Source organism: Pempheris klunzingeri, chromosome 13, assembly GCF_042242105.1.
Source record: "Pempheris klunzingeri isolate RE-2024b chromosome 13, fPemKlu1.hap1, whole genome shotgun sequence".
NCBI lineage: Eukaryota > Metazoa > Chordata > Actinopteri > Acropomatiformes > Pempheridae > Pempheris > Pempheris klunzingeri.
In genome coordinates this window covers 2620345-2637075 of record NC_092024.1, presented here as the reverse complement: position 1 = coordinate 2637075, position 16731 = coordinate 2620345, and the positions used below count along the sequence as shown (strand labels likewise).

The 16731-nt window shown below is 45.1% G+C and overlaps 1 protein-coding gene across 1 annotated transcript in view; it reads right to left on the bottom strand.

Moving 5' to 3' along the window:
* Positions 1 to 14603, bottom strand: part of LOC139211704 (connector enhancer of kinase suppressor of ras 3-like) — a 45436-nt gene extending 30833 nt beyond the window's left edge. The window contains exon 1 of the mRNA XM_070842033.1: positions 14552 to 14603. Within this exon, the coding sequence (XP_070698134.1) occupies positions 14552 to 14603 (52 nt within the window). The remainder of the gene's footprint in view (positions 1 to 14551) is intronic.
* Positions 14604 to 16731: the final 2128 nt, after the last annotated feature.

Genomic DNA, 16731 nt, shown 5'->3' with positions numbered 1-16731 from the left:
GTGTGTGTGTGTGTGTGTGTGTGTAGTAGTAGTAGTAGTAGTGCTGTAGCAGTATCATATTAGTGAACTTCTGACCAAACAAGATTATATTGCATGTATCTACATACATAGTAAGAACAATAAAGCACAAACCTTATATTGTGAGGTGGGTTGTTTTGTCACTGAGTTTTTGAGTTAAACTCTTCAGAAATAATATCTTAGTGTAAAGATTTTTATTGAACTTTGTTGCTAAATTACTCATGAATATCTAATACGATAGAAAAATAATATCTCAAGACACAATTTGAGGGGAAATAAGTAGGCATTCAAGGTTAGGTCAAACACAGGCTGCAAAATAAAGTGAATTAAATGCAAATGCAACAACACAAGTAGAACAAACCATTGTATCTAAACCAACCATGAATTCAGTTTCTATAGACGGCACTTTGCAGCCTGTGCATACAGCTGATAACCAATTCTAAACATCCTCAGAGTAGCCTCAGTAGAATTAACCAGAGGAGAGACAAAACTTTAAAAATTAAACAAAATAAGATAAATAAAAAACTATGGAGCAACAAGTATTATTAGGCTACATAAACAAAATGACTTGTTCCTTTTACACACTGGGAAGCATGGACACACACACACGCCCAACAGTCCACTCAGCCTTTCTGTCCCACTATGACCAGTACAACTGCCCTTATTATTGGCGTGATCCTTCATTTTCATGCATTGTTGCACTGTTCACTTGCTGATAACCCCACAGCCCGACTGCTGTTCTGGACCCCTCACTCCCTCCGACAACCGGCCTGTCAACATGTATCTTCTCCAGCGTGTCAGCTGAGCGCAGAGTGACTTCGAGCTCTCTGGAGCTCTGCACACCTGCAGCTGCAGACACACCATTCAGACTCAGCTCCTTTTTTTTTGTTCCTTTCTGAGAATCAGGATCAGCTTAACCTGCCAAGTATGGCAACAACAAACACAGTGCAAATACTACATACACATACATACTTGAACTGGTAGATCTCAGCAGACTGGCATGTGTAAAAGCAGATTCTGGTTCCAAAAAGGTTGGGCACACCTGGTCTACACTGAAGTTTTTCAGCTAACTTGGAATACTAAGTTGTTGTCTGATAAATTCTGGTGCACTTTTTTGTTTAACTGAATATTGCACAGGATGAGCAGACTCAAGTACCGTGCTAACACAGATGAAGAGCTGGATTACTTCCTTGATTGCATCCCTTTGAAATGTGTTTATTATAGAAATCCTCATCACAATCGTCCTACACATCAGGATATACTGCATTGTGTAGCCCTTGGGCTCTCCCTACCTGCAGACGACTGCCTTCAAGGCCATTAAAATTCCATTATGGCATCAAAGTTCACTTAGAAAGTGTTTTCAATCCTTGAGAAAATATCTGTGAGAGCTCAAGTCATCCCCACTGAATCAAAGGGAAATTCCATCATGACTTGTTAACCATTAGCCTTCACACGAGTCAAGTCCAGTTAGGCTCATTAGATTTTTCTCATTCCGTGGCATGCTAATTCCACGGCAAGGCTTCAGAGAATTTTAGAAAGCTTAACCCCTGACTGGCCAGCAGTCTGCAAGGGGATCCACTTCACATAGCAGGACTTAAAGGGACTGAGCGCTGCCCTGCACCCAACACAAGCCAAACACAAACACTGGGCCAGTCACTAAATGCCATCAGATGAAAACAAAGACTTGAATCCAGAGAGGGGCAAAGTTTCTCCTTCCTGCTGCGTAAAAAGGCATTTCCTGTGGAATGGTGCCACTCTGCTCACCAACCAGAAGAAAAAGGGGCACAAGGGAAGCTTGTGGTTCAGCTGACAATAAGACTGAGGCTTACATTGTGTGCGGTTGTGTGTGTTTTAGCTCTGTTATTCTAAAGTCTAACAATATTATCCAGAAAGAACAGATATGGGAAAACATTCTGCAAAGAAATGGAAATGGTGGGAGGAATGAATCTGCATCCGCTAATTGATGAATGAAGGGCCTGTCCTCTTCTCTAGGCTGTTTCCACTTTCATTCATTCATTCATTCATGAAGTGAAGTGCCCCCCCAGTCCTAGAAGTCACACTTTAGACAGCTTAGAAATTCCAGGTCACTCTAGGGTCCAGACTGATCTGCATTAGCTTTGAATTTGAACAATTGTAAGTGTGTTTCCGTGCATCAGAGAGGGAGAACTACCACGAAAACGGTACAAGTGATTAAGAAATTGGGTAAATGTGCACAACAGTGCAAATGTGTTATTCTCCCACTGAATTCAAGGGCCCCAAAAGGAAAAGTACCACAGGGATGTCTCCCTCTGGACTCAAAAACTGACACCTTCTGAATAAGAGTCTGCTTACAGTGAGGCCCATAAAACATTTATTGGGCCTCAATCAATGGCTGCTGGGGTGTGTGTGTATGTGTGTGAGACTATCAATTTCCATTAAAGCAAGAGCAACCAGTAAAGGAGATAGAGTGTCACGTTATTGTGAACTGAGCGCAGGGGGAGGCACATGGGAGGGCTGTGTGAATGCTTTTCAAAAGCCTGCCCAGGATGAAACGCTTTGGAGTTTTATGGCCTCTGTGAACCACTTGGCAAATGTCTTCGAACCAGAGTGACTGGGTGTGACAGTGTAGCAGACGCACACACACACACACACACACACACACACACACACACACACAAGCACACCTTCTTCAAATGCAATCTTCATTGCCTTCATTGCCCCCCAAATTTCATTATGATTACAAGTTGACTGAAAGGATTCAAAAGAGACTGAAATGACAAATGATATTACATACTACACATGAAAGCCTGGTGAAATAAACCAACTCTGAGTACATTAGAAAAATGATTATAGTGCCATCATTCACACATGGTTAAAAAGACCTTCCTTGCGTGAGGAAGAAGAAATCTGTCATAGTCTGTGACAAATAAACAAGCACAGAATCGGAGATGATCGGTAAATGCCTCTGTGTGTGTCCCAGTATGACACCTGCTGTTCACTGTGAGGTCTGTCTTACCACCCACCGTCTCCCATTCAGTAAACAGTGATTACGTGTAGAACAGGTTATCAACGCAACAGTTTCAGTGTATAGATGCATACTCGTACAACCGCAAATTTCTGGACAGCTGGGAAAGCAAGAACCCCAGATACTCCCGGCTGGATGCAACAAGTGGACCCAGGCCCCGTTGGAGGCCTTGGAGCTCTGCAGCCTACTTAAAGGCTGTGTAAGCACACATTTTTGGAAATGTAAACACCAGAGCCCTTCCGCTTGCAAATGGCTGGTCTATTCCTGTAATCATCTCAGCATCTCCCATCCTCACAGAAGCACAAAAACAGCAGACAGTGTCAAATGTGGCCAAGTTCGTACATGAGAGATCAGAACCCCTTTTGTTTGGGTGATGAAAAATTCATTAGGCTAGCAAACAGGTTTCAGCGCCATCCTCAGACAAAAATGTTGACCAATTGTGACCAACAATGCGTTCACTGCAGCTTTTAGTTGCCAACCTTTCGTTCTCAGGGGTCTGATTACACCAAAAAAAAAAAAAAAGGAGCGAACAGTCTTTAACCTCCTTCAGAAAGGAGGAAACAAGCTCCCTCCTCTTCACTTCCCCCGCCTTTCAACCCCTCCCTGTGCTCCCAGTGGGAGCTAGAGCCACCCTGTAACACACACACAAACACGCACAAACAAACAAAAACCAATATCCCCACTGAGGGGGCCAGTGGGAAAGCTACTGGGCGTAGAATAGCAAAGCCACTGTAACTCTGCTGTCTTTATTTGTCAGCCCGGCCTCTGAATCTGCAGGGAAAGGCCAGGAATTTGACTCATTGTTCTCCACTGAGCAGCCTCATTGTGGGAATTCACAGCACCCGGGCACAATGGTCTCTTGCCGGTCCAGGCCGTGCTGTAATTAGAAAGAAATAAAAAAAGCTCCTCTCGGCGACTGCTAAGCTATCCTCTAATGCATGACTTCACTGGATAACAAAGCCTGTACACACACACTGGGCTGGCTCCTCCAATGGGAACTGGGCCTAGTTACACAATGGTGCTCTACATCTCTCCATCGGGCATGTTGTGTCCTCATCTAAGAACACTAAAGAATGTCATAGCTTTCTAAGGGACACCTCACTCCTAAAAAACTGACAGTACGGCAAAGGTCTGCGTTATTGTGTCATGTTTTGAGATAATGGCCTTAATATCTACCCAAGATATTCCTGCAACAACTGAACCTGCACTGATAGCTTTGGGCAAATCTTGGAGAACTTACAGGCTAGTTTACCCCCAGTTCTATCGCTCTCTGACAGCTTAACTGGCTATGACCCTATGCGACCCAGGTTTTAATCTTATCGTCGCTTCCTTCAGCTAACAAAGAGTGTTTTACTTCATGTAGCCTAATCTTTAACACAGACAACTACAAAATGGCAGTGACATGTCCCTAGTGGGCTTCCTAAGTGAGAACAAGCAGCTGAGGCTAGTCTGTCCACAGGCAGACAAAAGCAGCTCTGTCTCTTACAGGGTGATGGATGATGACTGATGACGGAGGAGGAGGAGGGGGGGTGTCAAAGTTCACGGGGCTGTCGTCGTTGAAGCACATCAGCAGCTATGAGTGCCAGCCCCTGGGCTTGGTTAATCCTCACCTCTGGCAACACACAACCCCCGTCACCTCGTCAGATTTCCAAGTTTGAGGTTCACGGGGTGGGCGGCTCGGTTAGTATTGACTGGTTGCGAGGTGAGAGATGGGGTTTGGAGGCGTTGCAGGTCAGAGTGAAGGAGGCTATGAGAGGCATTTTGGCTGTAGCATGACTTGATACATGATGACTTCTGGTCACATGCAGATCAGATGAGAGAGGAAAAACTAAATATATTGAGAGAGAGCTACTAGACAGAGACATAAAGCAAACTGCTGCAGGCACATGAGTGAGTGTCTTTGCAAACCTGCAGCTACCAAAACAGTTATTGCTTAAGCTAAGGGTGTGGGGGGGAAAAAACTGAAAAACTGGTTGTCTGGGTCACTGAGTTTGCACCTGAAACATTCTTTCACATACAGTTTCTTAACACCAACCATGTGGCCAGTATCTGTTAGTTTCAGATCCTTGCACACACACATTCACATAATAGTAAGGATTCTCAGCTAGATTGAGTAAAACACACATTTGTACATGTCAATAACACGGAGTTTTACTGTTTTAGTGGGAAACCTGGCTAACATCCATGCTACTGAGCTGTATGAACATGTCCACCTTTTTATTCTCAGACCTTTTCAAGGCAGACATTTTAGCTTGTCGTCGTATGGAAAGCACAGTGAGGTGGAATTAATGACTTGAATGTATTCATTCATTTTGGGAGATACTCGTTCGCTTTCTGGGAGAGCTAGATGAGAAGTTTGGTGCCACTCTCATATCTGTCTATTAAAAATAAGGCTATAGCTTAACCTAGCACTTAAACCGGGGAAACTGCTCTGGCTCTGTCAATTGGTAATAAAAGGCTTTGCACTACACTAAACTGACCATTCCTTTAATACTGGCTCTGTTCCATTACGGTGGTTAACTCAGGCCATGCCAATGAACCAGCATGCAAACTAACAGGGTCCTGGACATGAACAGCTTACTGTAATGCAGGGCTAATTAAGGACATAATTACACCTGTGCTCCTCCTGTTATGTAATATCACAATGTCAGCTGTAAATCTCCATGTAGTTGCGACTCGAGTACTTATAATTGGTGACAAACAGATTAATTCAAGGACAGCACAGCAATATTAAGGGGCCGTTTTTAAAAGCTGCGAGTAAACAGCCTGTTCTTCCTGCAAAAGGATATGAGCCAGAGTCAGGAACAGTGTGTGCAGGTAAGTGGAGCCGGTGCTTGTGTGTGTGTGTGTGTGTGTGACAGGGACAGGAGCAGGGGTTGGAGCAATAACCTCTCAGGACAGCATAAACACCCGTCAGTCTCCAGCCAGTGGGCCGCCCGGCCACGCTGCAGCTTGTTACCACTCACATAAACACCCACTAAAGAAAGCAACTAAGACTTCAAAAATGTTTCAAACCACCCCTCCTCCTCTTAGTCCTGTTCCTGCTTCTCCACCCACCACGATCCTACGTCTTTCCTGACCCCCTCAACTGTTCATGCTGTTGTGGTTCCGCATGTTGATAAGTATCCCAAGATAGGCACAGCCTTTGTGTCTTGAAAGAGCACGATACAATAGTGACTGGAACTTTTGGAATTTGGGAATGTCCACTATATCAAGCTTAATCACAAGTGTGAGAAAACATTAACGAAAGCACCACGCCTGTGTGGCCGAAGAGTCACTGCTGAAGATGGGATGTTGTACAGCAGACTGTGCTCTGTGTGTGTGTGTGTGTGTGTCAACAGGACACTCACTTTGCTGCGACGTATAGATCATTTCCCAAAAGACAAAACTATAATTAAAGACTGTCCTTTCTTGCAAAGCGACAGAGATGGAGGGGAAGAGGAAGAAAGGCGGGGGAACAAAAAGGCAGAGACAGGAAAAGACAAGGAAAGACAAAAAAGAAAATTACCGCTTTTAAGAGGTGACATCCCCCCCCTTCAAACTTAGCCCTGGGTTCAAAGCCATAGCCACCGAGACGAAAACAGGTCAGGAACAAAACACAGCGAACTCAGTTTAGTGCTTTTATCCCATCACATGTATGGGGTAGGACCAGGGTGGCCCTGCGTACTGATTACAGAGCAATTTACCAGCAACGTAATAGCTGCCTATGGAAACCACAATAAAGATGAACAAGGCTTGGAGGAGGAAATGTGCCCCACTCATTTAGTTTGCCATGGGAAAAGTGTGCTAGCAGTCAGACTTACACTGCATGTGGATATATTTTCTTGAATGGCAAAACCTTGTGTTATTGTGCGATTATGTTGGATAATGATTTTATTAGGCTTTTATGAAACAGAAAGATGTGACAGACAGAAACAAGCCGTTAATTAAACTGCAGATAGCTTCATACTGCCCCTGTGGCTCATATGGTTGAGTGTAGTACTGGCTCGTTCCTAATGTGGATCCCCATAAGCATCTTTGGATAAGAACCTGCTAATTGCCATAAAGCTCCCAGAGGGTAAATCCCCCTGAAATCTTGTTAAAAAGCCTGGCTGAAAAAGTAGAAGGAAAGATTCCAGTGCCAAGCCAAGCAAGGATTTACTCGATCAAAACCGACAGTGGGTCTATCTCTGACCCTGGCACAGTGGAGGTCCGCTCCTCAGCCTGGCCAGTCCACACGCAAATCTGAGCTTGCTGGCTGCTTTCTACCCCGGCTGAACCCAGCAGGAGCACTTTGCTGTGGCAGCAGAAAGCGCTGCTGCTGGTCACCCCCACGGTTGCAATGGCTGCCAACAAAGAGCTAAATCACTGGCTGGAGCTGTAAATAAAATTAAGGTTACTATAGTGACAGGGGAAGTGGGAAGGCGTTGGGGAGAATGGAGGTTTGGGGAACATGGAGGAGTCTGGAGGGGAGAGAGGGAGAGGGAGAAGAGAGAGGAGAGTGTGACCACAATCCGATGATTTACAGCTGGCTTGTGTCCAGGTCAGGGGAGGAGGACACGGGGGTCAAAACGATTGAGAGCATCATTAGCCCGTCTATCCTCTCTGTTGCGGACCAATCAAAACAGCACACGCAGTTACAAAAAGACGCGTACACTCCATTCAAAACACAAAGCAACTAGACATTAGCTTTGCCCTGAAAATTCTCAATGACTCATTTCTCTTCGTGACGAGTGAGTGTAACAAACACGAATGAATGAATTATGCAATGTAAGACATCTCACGGCAGCCTACAGGCTGGAGGCAGCTGATCCCGTTCTCCCTGCTACGAGAGGGAGGGTGGGAGTGGGTGAGTCATCTTCAATGAAAGGTAGCAGTGAGCGACAGTGTGTCACCCGCAGGCCAGGACACAGCACCGATGACGAAGCCGTTCAGATACACATTCACACAGAGCATGTTGTGCCGTCTACTGACTCTCTGGCTTTATCGTTTAAAGATGTGTCCTTTCATTTAGTTTTAATGGCTCTAAGCCAATGATGGATTCCGCGTGGACACACACACACACTCGCACTAATCTCTCCCACCAGATAAACACACTCCGCCCATTTCCAGGTGAGGCTTGTTTGTCCTGTTGCCGGCACCTGCTGTGGGTCTCCCTCAGAACCGTGACAGATTAAGAAAGGGACAGTCGTGTTCCTGTAAATGATAAATGTGCTGTTGAGTGGAAAGACTGCTGCGTACAAACAGACACGAAGGGCAGGTGAGAGGCTTTTCCCAGGTGACTGCACCAGCGGAAACAAAAGGACGGATCCACAGAATCTCTCACGACTGTCTATTCAGGCCCTGAATTTTCTCAAAGCGGAGCCACCACTCCCTGCTTAAACAAATCCAAACCCCACATTCTTTGTGTAACCTATAGAATTGAGATCAAGAGAGCCAAATTGTTTTGTCTGAAACTTTCTGACACTCGCAGCCTCTGGCAAAAGCATAGATGATTTTTTTGCTCGGCAGGTTGAGAGCTTTCAAATGGCAAATGGCAAAGTACATCTGTCACGGCTGACTTTTATTCTCATAAGTCATCTGCATGTGAGATGCTTTTTTTTTTTAAGGGTAGGAACCTCAAATGGGAAATGGGAAAGTTCAGAGGATGATGAACGGCGAAAGAAAATCCCCAGAAAGGCATGACTTCACTGCTCGGTGCTTGTGGAATTTTCCTGTGGACTTCCTAGGTGACTTTCAACCATAACCAAATGAAAACAGAAGCTTGGCACAGTTGTGTCCCCTTATCAGCATTAGCCTTCTCCATAACAGAGTAAAATGTGCTTTTGTCTGCTGTAGACCTGCATGGAAAACCACGGGGTGTCCCTTTCATCGTCCAGGTGTTTTTTTTAGTTTACTTGTTAAAACAAACACTTTCATCCATCCCACCATTAGAGGAGAAATGGAGCCATGCTGATAGCGGTCCTCAGGGCTCATCAGTGCACTATCAATGCTGTAAAAACACACACACACACACACACTGACCCATTACAGCTGCCTTATCTATCAGCACTCTAATGTGACAAGTCAACAAGAGAGTGTCACAGCAAGTGAAACCACCAACACAAGAATGGAGACCTACAAACAATAACAGCCTCTATGCAATGTCGGCTTGACACCAAGACGGTGATTGAATTATGATGTGGCTATAAAAAGAATGGAGTGCAAAATAAATGGGCCACATTAGTTTATAGTTAATACTAAAAGACCGTATTTCCTATAGGGGCGGTATTTTTTTTAACTCTGTGAATAGCTGGACAGGAATCCAGCCTGTCTCTGTGGAGGACTGGGGAAATATGGACTAGTCTGAACATGTTCTGAACAAGCTCTGATCTGGCGTCCACCTAAGTGCCCTGCTAAACCCAAAAGTGGGTAACAGTTCATAAAACTACAGATCACTTCATAATCATAATGACATTACACTCCATTACAGTGTAAGCTGGTGGCAGGATGAAAGAGCTTTGTGTGTATTTGGTTAGCGAGCGGGACCATCAACTCGACTGAGTTCAGCTTTTTAAATCCGTTAAAAGCAACTGGTGGCCCCAAATGCAACAAAGGACATGTGTGACCTGTTTTGACTGCTCACTCACAGACCTGCTGGCTTGGTTTGGTAGTGGAAAAAAAAAAAAAACAGCAGTTGACTGCATTCCTCTCATGTTCTGTGGTTATTTGAGCATAACTGCATTAGCAGTGCTTTGATAGCTATACCAACACAGCCATTCGCTCCTCTTTTTCTTCCCTGCACATGTTTGAATCACCATACAAGCAAGCGGAGCCCTGGTGCGGTAGCCATTTGAGTCTTTAATATACTGAAAAAACTTCAGTCACATGACAGTGAGAGCGAGCCTTGAGGCACAATCACGGCACGCAATAAACCAGTGAGTGTGGGCAGGAGCCACACTTGACATCCCAGCGCAAGGGGTCAGTCAGCATGTGACCCATATTTGCACTTGCACCAGCTGTGCCACCTCAGGTTGGAGCTTTTATTCCCTTGGCTTAAGCGAGGCACTTCCCAGGCCAATGCTCTTAGGGTAGAGCAGGGCCAAATGGCTTGCAGGTCCTGCTAAGATGAGATCATCTGGGAGATTTGCAATGCACGTTTTAGATTTGAATGAAAAGCAAAGTGGTGTAGCCCAGGTTGGCAGGCATACGATGTGACACTTGGTCTCCTCTCCTGGCACTGAGAGAAGAACCGTTGATTTTGGTTTACTGGTGAAAACCATCACCCCGGTAAAGTGCTGCACACATGAAGGATCATCACTGGATTAACAATACACTAGTATGAAATTAAATTGGTTACAACACAGAGTCTTTGTCCCCTCTCGATTAGATTACAACAGCGACATTAACTATTAACGATTTTCTCTACAAGCCCCCATATGTTGGAGCTCCTGAGGCTATAAGGCCAGGACACCAGGCCGTGTGAGAAACAGGCCGGGGAGGAGCCGACAGGGATGAAACCATGACAGTCCCCTTTCAGTCTCCTCTCCCCAGGGGGAATCCTCTTACAGCACTTCCCCTGAACTCTAAAGGCCACTTTCTATGGAAAGGTAACATGGTTATCTGCCCATCAATGGAACACAATGGGTGAATTTTAAAAGCTGAATGACCAGAAACTGGTAAATGACAAAGAGGGGTCTTTAAACTTTTGGATGTCAAAGGAAGAAAGACTTTCAGTTAAATCAATTATTTCACATTGTTACTTCCTTGTATACATGTGTCCACTGGAAGGGGCATAAAGATTTCCACTGTTCTTGAAGCCAAAGCTTGAATAAATTTAACAGCAGTTTTCCCTGATGCATAGACACACAGCCTACAGACTATGGGTTGCTACGATAGATTAACGATGCCTGTGGAGGCTATCCAAACACAGAGCTCCACTTGTCTGATAGAGCCGCCATTAAAACAGAGGCAGTGGATGCCTTAATAAGGGTGAGGTGTCTGCACATCGTCTGTTCACACTCCAGTTTAGGGAAGTCTCTTTTTTAGCCCGATAAGAATCATGGGCCATCATTGCCCACACCTCACTATCACCTCTAAAGATAAGGCTGCTGAGGGTGCCCATCAGTGGGGTCATTCAGCATGTGCGGACTGAGACACAATGCTGTTATTTTTCCAAGCACACACTTTGTCGAAGACAAAAGCACATTCAGCACATGTTTGCCACCTCTCTGACAAGCTAACTGCCTCCTTAGCACTTTGGTGCCATTTGAGAGGCAGGATACAAGCACACACACACACACACACACACACTTGCTATCATCCACATGACATCAGGCAAGCCAGCTGTGTGACGTAGGTAGGAGCACATGTTGAACCTACATCTGAACGTTCATATCAGACTTCTAGTTACGGGACAGGTTCACACGCAAGACACAAATCCATAACTGTAGTTCCATACACATCGCTGATAAGCTAATGAAGCCAAGCCTTGCATAGATTAGATGTGTGTCAAACAGGAGTGTTTGCTCTGAAAAGAGGCATGAGATAGATTTAGGCCACTAGATCAGCAGGACTTTAATCATGGCCTCTTGCTCAAAATAAACCCATCGCTAAAATTCACATGCCTGATCCATGCCCAGATACAGGGCTTTGAAATTTGATTAGCCAGTATTTAAGTATAGAAAGTGCTGGAGGACATCCAGCGTGTACTGAACTGCTTGGTAAAGAACTGAAGCCACTCAGTCAAACAGTAGTTGTGCAGGTTTGCATGTTTGGGATGCCTTGTTAAAACCTGGCAGCCACAGCCCCAGTAACTACAAAGTGGACAATTGGGGAGGGAAAAAAAAAGAAAGCATGTTTGGTAAATGAGAAACTATTCAGCTGAGTTGGAGCTAAACATTCCCTGAGGAGTGCCAGCCCTCCTCAGCTGAAGCGGTGCCCATGTGGACTATATTTGGAAAATGACCAGCAGCATATGGTTTAAACTTTTGACTTTGTCAACACAGGCATGTGGGTCACTGTCTTAATGTGACTGGATGTAACCACAACAAACCCATAATTTAATTCACTTGCTGATTAAAAGACATTGTGCTGTGACATCTACACTGTCAGTAGGGCCTAATGTTCCCCACACATGACATATGGAATAACTATCACATGACACCACATGTTCAGCTGGAAGATCGGAGCTCGCGGTGAAGGAAATGTGCCCGAGGGCATCTCCAGTCCCCAAACAGAAAACAACAGAGCTTAAATTGAAAGAACCAAAGGCCCTTTCACTGGCAATAAACATCCACCAACCACCGCTTGATCTCCTTGAACAATGCAAGTGATTAACAACTGCCTCAATACACAAAAACAGTCCCTGTCCTGCCGGGGAAAACAACCTGAGGCGAATGAGAGCAAAGATCTTCATACAGTGTTGTCTCAGAGTTGAATCTTACTTCTTTCACACAGAGCAAAACAACTCCAGAAACACCCTTGTTTGCCGTTGGTGTAAACAGGTCAACACGAGGCTGTGACCCTGCTCTCCACGAGGTTTTTACTTGGGATCCTGCTGCTTGTGCTTGGTGCGATGAAAGGATTACACAAGTTGTTCTTCGGTCACACAGCATCAGTGGTTGTATGCTATGTTGTGGCTTTGTACTATACAGCAGTCGCTGAGGACACCACAGGCTCGTCTCTTTTCCACTGACACTGTTTGCGACCTCTGGCCCTCTCTTAGCCACATACTTTGCTGTTTTGGGACACTAAGATGTTAAATGTGACTGTGGAGCACAAGCTGTAGTTTTTATCTTTTCCAAATATACCCTATTCAGGACAAATTTCCCCTCCAGCTCTGTTGAGTGGTCCAAATTATGACAACGAGCTGAACTGTATTTTGACTTTTAGTTGAGAGCTTCATTCGTTTTGCAGGACTGACAGCTTAGGGGCAGATCCAACGTCTTGCAAAGTAATTGTAGCCTGCACCCTCTGAGTACGCCTCTGACCAAAGCAAATGGCTGTTTTGCCTTTTAAGACCACAATGGGGGAGAGCTGCATTTCGTGGGATGACTTTGCAAGACTCCATCATCCACTTTGCTGAATCCCAAGTGTAAAGACAACAGACCTGATATTTAGCCATTACTTGGTATGAAAGGTCAAGTGCTGACGTCCCGTGTTCAGGTCCATGTCCAGCAGGTTTGTATGTGAAAGGGATATCTGAAATATTCCCGTGAATGGTGTGCTGTCATTTCAGTTAGTTCTCTTCTACCATGTGTGTAGGGCTGTGCAAATCCACTGGTTTAGACCCACAGAGACAACTGCTGAGTCAGATTTGCAGGAGACTGACAGCAATGGGACCTGACTGACAGCAATGGAGCCTGTGTAGACAACTAATCCTCCATCCATGCGTGCCATGGCCGGGCTCTTTTCACTGGACGCACTCAAACTAACCCCTCCACAATCCCCTTTAGCTCCGAACTATGGATGAGCACTGGGAGGCATGCCTCAATCAGCAGTTACAGCGCTCCAACGCTGCCATAGCTCCAAATAATGACAAAAGAGCCTGGCCTTCGATGCAAATTATGACACAGAAAAGGAAATCACCGATGATTTGTTGTGGAGAACTTTCCAAATGTCTTTGACACGGTGAACTAAAGGCAAACAGCTTTGTTCCACTTCTGGCCACATAAACAGCCTGTTACTCTGTTTGCCATGTAATACACACACACACACTTGACTTTTTCTCTGCGTTTGGAGCGAAAGCGCTCGGACTATTTCCACCCATACTTCACATACCATCTGGTGTCCCTCAGCAGACATACCTACGCTGTGACTGAACTCAGATTCGAGGCGTGCTGATGTCATTACCATAGCCGGCATTCCTCTCAGCTTCTGAAGCCAGAGTGGGTTTTATGGAGTGTCAGATCTTAAAAAGCACTAACACAGAGCACAAAGTGGTTCATCATTATGACATCCTCAAGAGAGAGAGGGGGGGGTCACCAGGGCAGTGATTTCAAAACTGTGGCCAACAATCAAACAAGCAGTGGTTAACTTCCACATCAATGTTACTTCATTAAAACCAAGGAGGACAATGAGCCTAAAGACTTGGTGTCATTCCTCTCTGGTTGAAACATCACAGCCGAGGGGGGGGGGGGGTCCAGTGTTACTGACCTCTGACAGACACATCAGGAAACCAGAGTGTTTGGGACTGAATCTAACGATTCTGTGCCAACAACACAGAGCTGGAGTCGACTGGAGCTTGAATGCAACGCGTTAGTAAGACTGAAACAAGCTCTCCGAGCCAGAGGACGGGGGACACGGCTGATAGGAGTGACTTTGCCCAACTTGCTAGCATCTGTAAGGGGAGGGGGGCGCCAGAAGGAGCCGCAGTCCCATTGTTGAGCTCCCGTGCGGAGGTATGCTGACACACAGGAGCAGTTTCTACGAAACTAGCTGCAGGTAGCCGAGCAGGGACCGACAGCTGGGACACGAAAGCTCCCGGAAAGCAGTAATGTCGGTAATTAGCTACTGTTTCTGTGAAAAAACCTATGAATGAAGGCTGAACGCGGAGTGCTCCACACTTACCTTTCATCCACTCGACAACTTGCTTCGGCGTCCACTTGGTGATGGGCTCCATGGCGGCTGCGCCCCTCCGGCAGAGACACCGAGGCCAGCAAAGTTAGTTTCTACAGTTTAAAGAAGGAAATGTTACGGTCACATTCTCCGCAACAGGTCGATGCTGTTCGTCCGCTTGTGTTCACACACTAACTCCGCTCTGCACACGCGTGACTGGCTGGGGGCAGGACTGGACCCCCCCCCGCTGCTCCTCACCGCCCGGTCTGGGATCAATGCTGCGTTCACGATCTGCAGGGAGTGCTGGGAAAGAACACACTCGGGCGCAGAATATCAACCCAGCGAAACATGATACACCTTGCTTCTCTTAGACACGGACAGGCTTGAATAGTCTTATAGCTTATTTTGTATTCAAATAAACGATTAAAACAAAATAATCTTGTATCTTATTTTGTTTTCACATTTTATTTGAACAATTATATATTCATATTTCAGACGCTTATTGACACCATCATTTATATCACGATGCTTTCTATGCAAGTCAATTTAAATTTTATAAAAGACAATTTTATGATAATATCTGACTAAATCCGCTTTAACACCCATCACTTTATGGCATTTATCTCTTCGGCCGACATCACAGCAGGACTTTACGGGGAGCACCTGAATGTGCCGTGTAATGTTGGTAGTTTCTGTGTGATCACCGCTCTCGTTTGAAACTGGAGGTGTGAGAGCATGAAACAGTGTGCTGCCCGCTTCATAGTTTGCTGCTCCTGAAGAAAAAGCTATGCAAGAGCACACAAATTATGTGTCAACACGACTTAAAATTAAAGATGATCGGATAAGTTTGCACAAAGCGTGTTAAACGTCTCATTGCTTTCCACGGATGTGTCAGAGCTCAGGGAAATATGACATTAAGTCATTGGTGTGATTGCAGCTGAGTTTGTTATAATATTGGCAGTCACCAAGACACAATGCCTGTGAGAAAACCACCAAGAAGCCATCAGTGTAGTGAATGTGACTCACTGCTGCTCTCTGTTGGCTACTTGCTTCTTTGCAAAAGTCATGTAGCAGCAGGTTTCCCTACAAACCCCTCACACATGCTCACAGTAATGCTTCACTGTGTGTGCAATCTGAGTAACTAATCCAGAAAACACCCCCAATACAGTAATGCAATGCAAAGGAGTCAGACAGCTGTCCCAGCAGCACAGGAGAGTCCATCCACAGGCACAGGGATACGCAGGTAGAGAGCTTCCACTGTCTACATTTTTAAATAACTGACATAATTAGATGATGTGATTTTCCCTTGACGTGTGAGAAATTCATACATTTGACCAAACACCATGTTATTGCCTATTAAATGTGTAGCATGGTGAAGACTGGGACTAGTGAGAGCTACTCTACAGGCTTGTTGTGTGGCTGCAGCTTGCTACTGCACAAAAGATTAGACAGCAGAAAAAAAAACATGTCAGGTAGATAGATTGTTAGGGAATATTAAAAAAAAAAAGGACCTTCTTAAGTAGAAAAAAAAAGAGTTTGCATTGTAAGTGTTGAAACTCAAGTAGTTTTATCATTACGGTTCGTGACATTAAGTGCCCTTTCCTGGCTTATTGTTTTCTATGTGAAACACACCTTGCCCTTCCCATCACTCCATCACTGTACAGCTGGAGGCTGTTGTGTACCCTGCACTGTAATCAGCTGCAGATTAAAGCTTGGCTGTTATTAAACCTGGGCACGCATCAATTTAGTGTCAGGCAAAAACACAAAACAAAAAAATACTGGAAGCCTCAAATACAGTGCCATACAACAGTTTGTTCTGTCTCTCTCCTTTTTCCTTGTTCCAACATGCTGCTTGTCTCGCTGCTTGGACAGAACCGAGACATATTTTTGAACAAGTCTTTTCTTGGGATTAAAGTTAATTAAAGATGTTCTTACTTGTTCTCAACTGAGTAATTTTGTTGATTACTGACAAACAGAATGCCTGGAGACAGCTTTCATAGAAAACACGACATTAAGCTGACAGAGACAAAGACGGTAGAAGTACGGATGAGTATTATTATTACAGTGCAGTATAATACAGTTTACAAGTCAGTGAAAGCATTAAAACACACAGATTGCTCAACTCTCTGGCATTCGGGTGGAAAGCAAACACCACATAGCGATCTAAGGTGACTAATGGCCCTTGAGGCACT